This window comes from Pinus tabuliformis, chromosome 1_2, assembly GCF_031772625.1.
Source record: "Pinus tabuliformis cultivar Carrire ecotype Pingquan chromosome 1_2, CPIR1, whole genome shotgun sequence".
Lineage (NCBI taxonomy): Eukaryota > Viridiplantae > Streptophyta > Pinopsida > Pinales > Pinaceae > Pinus > Pinus tabuliformis.
In genome coordinates, this window is record NC_142298.1 from 840,839,693 (window position 1) to 840,849,289 (window position 9,597).

General features: G+C 36.6%; 1 protein-coding gene across 2 annotated transcripts; it reads right to left on the reverse strand.

Moving 5' to 3' along the window:
* Nucleotides 1–389: 389 nt before the first annotated feature.
* Nucleotides 390–7,553, reverse strand: LOC149208566 (uncharacterized). 2 transcript variants are annotated; one of them, XM_089394091.1, is made up of 4 exons: nt 7,076–7,553; nt 4,482–4,628; nt 4,232–4,357; nt 390–728 (listed from the first exon to the last, which is right to left on the reverse strand). In XM_089394091.1, exons 1-4 carry the CDS (start codon nt 7,376–7,378, stop codon nt 447–449), a joined length of 858 nt encoding a protein of 285 aa, XP_089250217.1. In that variant the 5' UTR covers nt 7,379–7,553; the 3' UTR covers nt 390–446. The 2 variants fall into 2 exon arrangements, with proteins under 2 accessions (XP_089250217.1, XP_089250218.1); XM_089394092.1 differs by having other exon boundaries at nt 405–738.
* Nucleotides 7,554–9,597: the final 2,044 nt, after the last annotated feature.

Sequence of the window (9,597 nt, forward strand, 5' to 3'; positions counted from 1 at the left end):
GTCAATTGTTTGCATTTTGTATTAATTCCTAGTTTAACATCCAATTTTACTTTCAATTTTGCATCCATGGTTACATCCGCATTTGACTTCTTATATAGAGTATATTTTTCTTTACATATATGACCCCCTTTATAGATTCATAGTGAAATATATGATAGTTTCTAAATATCATTAAAGCAGATATCACAATTCAAAATCATTTGTAAAGAAGTTTAAGAGAAATTGACAACATCCATCCAAAAAAATAACAATGTGTCATTAACAATTTTCAAAACATGTATAAAATAGCAACATAATACTAATAAAATCAGTATTATTTTTAATCAAAACAAGTAAAATTCAAATATGATTAACAAATCAAAATATTTCATGAATATCGTTATTCTACCATAAATTAACAACATACATAAATCAAACTCATCGTATGATTACAAAATCAAAATGTCTCATTGATATAGGGTAAATTCACAACACCCATCTAAACATAACAATGTCATTCTACACAATAATTTCTTCATAAAAAACAATGCATGTGCATGCCTAGCTACCACCACCAAGATCATCCTCATGATCATCTTGACCATCCTCATTACTCTGATCCACATCATCACCAACACCGCAACTATCATCATCATCTCCTCCTTCACCACCATCATCCTCATCCTCATCCTCATCATCTCCTGATATATGTTGAACATAATTTGGATCATCGTCTTGGCAATCATTACCTATAGCATTCTGACAAAAAAAATCAATATTACATGTTAGTATTAATTACATAACACAACGCATGTTTTTGTTATACAATGTTAACCATAAAATGAGGTAAGATATACTAGCATTTGCACCAGATGTTGCAAAGGAAACGCCGTAAGGCATAAATTGAAAAATACAAATACAACAAAAGAATACTTTGATAAAGAATAAAAATATATTGAATGCTCAAATCAATGCCCCATTAACTGGAAGCATTTAGTAGACATATCTAATGCAGAGACAAGCAAAAATATATAATTCTTCAAATTCTAGATGGATGCAATCACTTAGTAATGCCATGTTGAGAACCTTCCTCTACTTGTAATATCCTCTATCAGGGGCAACCTTCACGCCTCTACCTTATATCAACACTGACGAAGTTAGCAATCCCATTGGCCCATCCTATTTATCTGTCAAGTTTGAAGCATAAGGCAAGTGACTGGACACTGGTATTATACAATAAGCTGAAACCTAAACTGAACTTCCCCCATGGGCATGACGGACAAGAGATGGGGCTTTTCTTAAATAGAAGAGATAGGGCAATCTTTACATCCCTACCTCATCAACACTGATGAAGTTAGCAATCCCATTGGCCTATCCTATTTACCTGTCAAGTTTGAAACATACGGCAAGAGACTGGACACTGGCCAATCCTATCAGATATCCCTCTATCAAAGCAACATTCTAATGGCCCCTGCTACAATTATACAATATCTAGAGAGCATCATTAGAAACATCCTTTGGAGAGATAAAAATGAAAACAAGTGGCCTCTACTCCATTGGAAATGGGTGGCATTTCTTAAATAAGGTACGAGGGACAGAATGCAAGATCTTTTTAGCAAGGTCCCCCATACGAAAATCTATTGATACTATTGATGGAAACACACTTTGGAATAAATCAATTAGAAGTATCTGGTGTGAGGCAAAAAAATAGAAGAGATAATCAAGAAAATATGTATGCCTAAAGGTTGTATAATCTACAACGATGTGCTTCAAAGTAAAATTTTATCTAAGGTAGACACAGAAGTTTCAATTCATACAAAATTAACTATCAAATTGTTTTGTTTAGACTCTTAGAGCTAACTTTAAGTTTTAACAGCAGAAGATCAGACAGACCAGTAGTTTAGGAACTCTGCACTCCTCACCATTTTTGTATACTTATGGAGAAATTATAGATTTGTCAGATGGATGAAGATGTTTCTGAAAGCATCATTTTGCAAACATGCAAATTCTCCTCTGCGTAAACAAATAAAAGCTGAAAAAAGAGAAGAAACCAAAAAAGGGGTAGAAGTATAGGCCAACCCAATGTGAAATTTCAATATAACCTTCTCTAACCTTGTCTAATTTCTAAACAACACATTTAACTAGTCATTGATGTCATGTTTCCTCTTTGATGCTTTACATCAAATTAACTTCATCTAACCCCAGCAAGGTAGATGTGCCCACCACACCACTTCATGAGAATGTGTACACAGTTGTACGTCCCTTCATTATCTCAGATGATGCTTTTACTCTCCACCAAACTCCTCGCATGAGAAAAGCAATCTTTGCAAGGTCTCAGTTCAGATTTGGGAAGCTTTGCAAAGGCACATTGTGTTGTTTCATGATGGTAAATGTTATTCATGAATGGCAATTTCTATCTGATTATGCTGAATCCAGGGCATCCTCTGTTATTCCTTGTTGCTTTATGGTTTTTCCGGTTTTGTTTATGGTGGTGTGAGGCTTTGTCGAGGTGTGGTGTGAGAGAGGGACCAGACCATCTTGGGCTACCCTCCTCTTGGGATCAGCTCCTACTCAGGTCTCTTTATTTTCTTCCTCTCGTCAAGTCCTTACTCCTCAGTTGGCCGGGGCACGCACTTCTGAGGTGGATTCTATCTGCAGCAGGGCCTCCTCAGGGCATACATAACCCCGAAAGCTCATCAATTGCCGTGTGAGTTGGAACTAGCATTTGAGGGTGGGAAAATGGCAATGGAAATTTGAGAGGTATCACTGCTTCATTGCTGAAAGGTCATCTATCAAGAGTAGATGTACCAGTCCCATTACAACTAGACAGCTGCAGGGAAGGGTACTCCTTTCCAAAAATGACACTAAAAACCAAATTCTGATGATGATGAACATGATGCAGTTGGAATTTAAAGCCATGGACAAGCATTTGACAAGGATAAAAGCAGTCTTACTGCATGGCAAAGGCCCAACTCATCTAGACAGTCCAGGTGATCAAGCACCCATAGATGTGGAGGTTTCCACCTCCTAGTCTCCTCATGAAAATTTATGTTTTCTATCTTTACTATTATAGTAGGATTATGTGTTATATTTTGTGGCTGTTAAGCCAAGGCACTGTAGGCTTTTTTAGAACTCAGTATATTTTTTTAAAATGTATATTTTTGGACAGCAGACCTCCTGTATTGCCAATGGTCCGGTTTCCCTAGTGGCAGACCAGAGGCATACAGAAGGTTGGATCATATGTGATCATCAACAGTTAATAAAAGGCCTTTAAATTACCTCCCCACCCCCTTCCAAAAATAAAAAATAAAAATCATCTATAAAGTTTAGAAACTCAATTATTGAGAAGATTTTTTGGCATAAATCACATCATAAATCATTTGTCGACGCGTTCCAAACCAACAAGTGTGGTTCATCGTCAGGACAAGTTGAAGATCCAGACCATGGCAGATTATTTTCCAACTAGCAAAATTAAATCACAACTAGGTTATTATCCAGCTAAGATTAATCAGAAATCAATTTTTTAAAAGTATGTTCTTATCAAGCCCAAATTTAATCAAACTTCAATTATACCCTGAAGATGAGCTCTGCAGTGTGGTCAAAAAATTGAGGAATAATCTACTCCAACACAGCTCTCCTCTTGAATAAAATAATGTCCAGCTACCTGAGCTTTAAAGTCATTCTAACCTTTTGTATGGAAGATTTATAGAATTCATTTCCATTTTAGTTATAGAAAATCCCAATAAAGATAGTGATTGATTTCATGTTTGTACATATGTAATGAACACTTAGCACAATAGTATAGCTCAGTTTGCCCAACCCTTTCTACAGAAGGCATAATACCCAGGGAGGTTACAGGATCTATTCCCAAGTAGTTATGTCCAGTTACCAGCTGGTATTTCAACTAGAAGTCAATTCCATTCCTCACCCAAAAAAAAAAATACAGGGAAAGGAGGGAGAAAGGGGGATTCCATCACTCTGACAATGTACCAACTTCCTCACTTGGAACAGTTAATATGTGGGCAAGTTAAGGGAACATCTTTCTCTGGGAAAATTAATATAAACAATTACTGATGCAGTTACCTCCTTATAATGGCATAAATAAAAATTTTGTTGAATTAATGTTTGTAAGGAATTATCTTTGTAAGGTTCCAATTTTGATGTACGGGCAGAATAAATTATAAACCTATCCATCAACCAAATGAGTCTTGCAAAAAGAAAGAGATAAAGAGAAACTATTCACAAAACTTACCTTTAGCATTTGATGGCCTCCACTATCACTGGTGCTGAAAAGTTGCAACATCGGTGTTTCTTTTTGCGAAGGAGAGTGAGTAATTTCACTGCCTTTCTCAAAATTTGATAAATCACCCTCCCAGTCCTGTAGTAGTCACAAAGAAACATCTTAATATAATGAGGCATTTTCCAAACAAAACCTTTTTAAAAATGGTGCATTGGATAAGGTAGCCTACGTCAGAACACTGTATAGGTCATAGAGGGAAGACCTGTAGCTGCTCTCGGATGGCAGGCACAACCTTATGCAAACTGTCAAAACAGCATGGCGCACTTCCCGACTTCACATCATTGTATGTCGAATCTATGCTTCGAATAAGACACAGTAGCTCTTTTGAAGATACCAAAACACTTAATACCTACAGATGAAAAAAAAATATTACATTAGAATACAACAGACTTTAACAAATTATAAAACCGGTTTTCTGGAAAAGCAAAGAATAGAGGTAACACTGCAAAGGACACGTTCAGAAAAAGATGTTATTGCCATTACATATCTCAGTTCTAATGATACAATGAAATACGCATGGAAATTCAACTGTGAATAACCACAGTCCACCCTTTTGAATCCCATTTGATATACTTGTCAGAAAATACATTAACAAACAAAATTATACATGTACTATGAACTCCAGTATAAACTGACATAAATCTCAGCCAAATACCAAACCTGTTGAAAATTAAAGTGATCATGAATATACAACGAAAATGCACGAATGTAAATTGGATTTCAAGTATTGTTTCTATCTGGATAAAAGAAACAAATTAGAAATAATAACCACCAACTGCTACCGTTATCAAAGAAGTGAACTTGTTAGAAGATCAAGCTAAAACAGTGAAATATTGAAATCCAGGAACATTTTCAATAAGACATTAAAAAACAATCATCAAACTTGGCAGGAAACGCAAGGTTTCAGGCAAGACCACTGCCCACCCAACCATGATCCACCTAAGTAACATTGAGTTGCACTCACTTCTTATGTGACTTGAGAATGGATTACGAATGCCGACTATTGGCATATCAACATTATCCAGACAGTTATAGGGAAAGATTTGAGAAACTTAGGACTTCAATTTTCTTTGAAAGCAACAGACTTACTACACACATTCAGGACATTTTTTGGTCAGAAAATCATTATGATTTACCAGCATGGATCCATCTTAAGCACGGATTCACATAAGTTGATATTCACATAAGTTATTGATATAGATCTTCAAGTCTTACTACACACATTCAGGACATTTTTTGGTCAGAAAAGCATTATGATTTACCAGCATGGATCCATCTTAAGCACGGATTCACATAAGTTGATATTCACACAAGTTATTAATATAGATCTTCAAGTAATTTATTTATATAAAGTGTTAACTTATTTTTTGAAAAGTATAAGGTTTAAACATCTTACTCGCATAATTTTTTTTACTTCTAATTACTTTACATGAAATTATATTATAGGTCAAATGGATAACTAATTAAACATGTATAGCATATTCTTTTTTTCTTTTTTATTATAGCCAACATTACTTTTCTATTTAGAGAATATTTTATTTTTATTTTAAGAGGGACACATGTCAACTCTAGAGTCCAAGTTGAGCACGGACATACTTACACATCACGTTCACACTGGGCTGTAAAATGAGCCTCCTAGCCCAATTATACTATAAAGACAGCAAACATGATCACTCCCAATTTGTGTTGAGAACCCTTGACAGTGCATAAGAATATACCAAAAAGAATTTTCTTCAAAATTGCATAGTCAAACCAGGTTTGGGTTGGGATCACAAGTTTTTCCATATCCATTCAATATCTATGCCCATTATACAAAGTTAGCGAAGTACCTATCAGATGTAAAATGCAAAACTCAATCCTTCTTTGCAGAACTCGTCCAAAACATGAAGCATATAAATTGCTCGCTGAATTATCAAATAGAAGTAACTTCAGTGCAATGACATCAGGCTGAATTTACCCATTGTTTCTCGAGCAATAGACATGATAATTTATGGAAATGACCCTCCACAAAAGACTGTAAATAGATGGTGTGCTTAGCTATTTGATTGGAAATCTTGTCTACAACTATTTAAACTACAATGAATTTGTCAACATAAAATAATAATTTGGATAGGTATTTTTCAGACACAAAGCATTTGAGATCCAAAAAATAGACGCTAATCTAAATGTCTCTAATTTAAACCACAGACAATTATTTGTTTGTTGAATTAACAACCAAATTAAGTTTCAATAACACGACGTAATTTTCACATACAAAGCATTTGAGTGCAAAATAAGAAAGATAGTTTAAACGCCTATAAAATAAACCAAGGACATTTTTTGTCTGTTAAACTAATAAACAATTATATCAAATTCAAGCCTACATTTACATGCATGAAGACTGCTCATAACTTAATCTATCAGGAATGGATCATTTGTTGTTAATGTTGAATTTTTCTGTTAATATAGCACTGACAGCAAGGCAAATTCAATATTTAAAAGGCAGCAATCTACATTCGGATCTGGACAACACTTTTTCTCCTTTCCTGCTATGTGATTATTCCCATGCAAGAGGAAGTTCCAACTAATTGATTTTCACACTTCCAAAAGTAAATTCCTCATGTCTGAATTTTCTAGATACAAAACCTAGGTATAATAATCCTAATTGTTGATCCTACCTTGAAATAAGTACCTTTAATCCACCATTGGATCTTGCTTTAAATAAACATGGGGTCTTGCTTGAAGTGTCAAAGTTTATTCATCTATTCCTTGCTATTATCAATAAGACATAATAGAATAAAGGAAAGAGCAATGCACCTTGTGAGTCATCTGAAGAACTGCCTTGGTATTGATGTGCACGAACTTGTGGGCAAATACAAGAAACTGAACAACAAGAGAGCTATAAAAATGATAATTAGCCAGAACATAGTTTTGCCAATGATCATTATATCCATAACAACTTTCTTTCGTGCTTCTTTTTACTAATGATCCCACAGAATCAGTACCAGTCTTTTGCTTTTGAAGCAAGCTACCTGAAAGTGGAGACAATCGTTGATCCCTATCCCTAAGCATCTTATTCTCTGCCTCCAAATAATGATCCTCTTCGAGAGCGGGCATCATTTCGCCTTCTTCACCAATATTCCAAGGCTGTAAATAATCCAACCATAGATCAATAATGTGTGTAGCCTTCTTCAGACAAGCACCTACTGGCCAATAACTGAAAGCTCGTAATATAAACCTGTACAAAGGCCTCTGTAACAGAAGGGACCATGTAGCAGGCACAACCAAACTACTCCGTGGCAAGGAAAATGACTTCAATCTCAAGGTATCCATTTGTGATGCAGCTCTCCATCCAGAATTCAACTCTTCTTGAGGACAACACAAAGTACTGCTTACATAATTGACCAGTATTTTCACAGCCTCTGTGATTTCTACACTGGGGAGACCATACCTATGATATCGATTATTAACAGGTAACAAAATACCAAAAGACTGGCAAACCCGTGAAGGTAAGGGCGAAAAATCGTCATTCACTAACCAAAACTGTACAAAGGTATGAACAACAAACTCGGCGCGAGAAAATATCGATGGATTCTCCTCGAAAAAATGATGTACAGACACACTGGGAGCACAAAAATCAGATATAGGAACAAATTTGTGTAGATACAAATTCAGAAGATGCAAATAAGGGCTAGAATTGAACTTCACAGGCCTTCCATTGTCATGGCTACCGTGCAAACTATGCAGAGAAGACGCCCATTTCTCGAAACGAGACCGGGAAGCCTTCTTAAACCCCAATTTCATTTCATCCGAATCCGAACGATGCATAATATCATTATCTTTGCATACAGCGTAATAAGCAAACCAAAACATAAAATACTCAAATGCATTCAACTGCACCTGAATCCTCCTCCATGGCCGTCCTCCTTCAATCGGTCTTTAAATAAAGCAGGGCAGACTTCAGATAAGATATACAAACCCCTCTCCGACTGAAGCATGTGACGAATCCACGCCGGAAGGCGCTCGGATGGAAACACATAGCGAACCACATTTTCCTCGTCTGCGGCAAAGATTGACGAAAACAAAGCTCCAGACGGCGAGAGAAGATTTACGACCGCATTCGCGGAATGCTCAGAGGTCTGCGCGATCCATCCGCCAATGCCGAACGGCTGTAAGACCTCCTCGAAGCCGAAGATCTTGCGGAGCAGAACGGGGAAGCATGTTATGTAAAAATGCCTGGTCTGATCCCAGCTGTGCCTATCGATGAAGGATTCCACGACCCGGCATGAATTCAAAATATCAGACGATGATGAGGAAGCATTCAATAACAGCGAACTTAATTCTTGGGCTTCGAAAGAGAAATCTGTCGAAGGTGAAGAAGACACAGCCATTGCACCTCAATTTTACAGTCTCTCTACTGATCCGGTCGGAGGCTTAAATCCCGAGATAAACCCCTTGAATCTTCCTGAACCCTCATGCAGAACCACTAAACCCTACACTACATCGGATCGCAGCACTCACTGATCTAGTATTATAGGCATTCGAAGGTGGGGATACTCTTCTCTTTATTTCAAAATATTTGCACCGCCTTAAGTAGCTTTTCAACTTTTGCCATTTCCCTTGAAAGACGTTAGTGTGGGGTGGGGAAATTATGTTGTTTTTGAGGAGTTTTTTGGTTTGTGGGGACAGGGCCACTCTTTATGTGACCATCCGGGCAAGCGAGGCGGTAATCTTAAGTTCTTGCAGGGATATCTTATCTCTTATGGATTAATATGATTATTGATACTCTCTTATGAATTACTTACATTAGTGATAAGGATAGGGGATTAAAAATTTAAATATAATAATAAATTATATAAAAATAAATAAAAATTTGATGGGGTGTTGAGATGTGTGTTAGGTTACTGAGCGGATTTGTTATTCTGTTGTCACCCCAAACATTAAAGAGAGGGATAGTGTCGCCCACATTTAATGATAATGCACTGTTTTAATTTGGAAATCTTTGAAACTTCCTCAATTTCCTACAATTGTTGGGGTCAAATTGATGATATTTGGTGTCAATGTCGTGTTGTCGGGTTATCTATGGGATATTTCCTCTGCGGCTTCTATAGTAGTTCCTTAAGCAACGTGGAAGGTCCAAGTTGTTCTTCCATGTTGGTTTGGCCTTCCATCCTTCACTCCATTTCATGAGCTAGACTATCTACATTTTCCAAGTATTGGCAAGGTTGCATGTGGCCCGCATACCCACTAGTGGGAGTACCTGCACTTAAACTCTTCTAGGTTTATGGGAGCTCAACTCCAACAAGTATACTAGTATTGTCTTTGCTCTTAATTTTTTC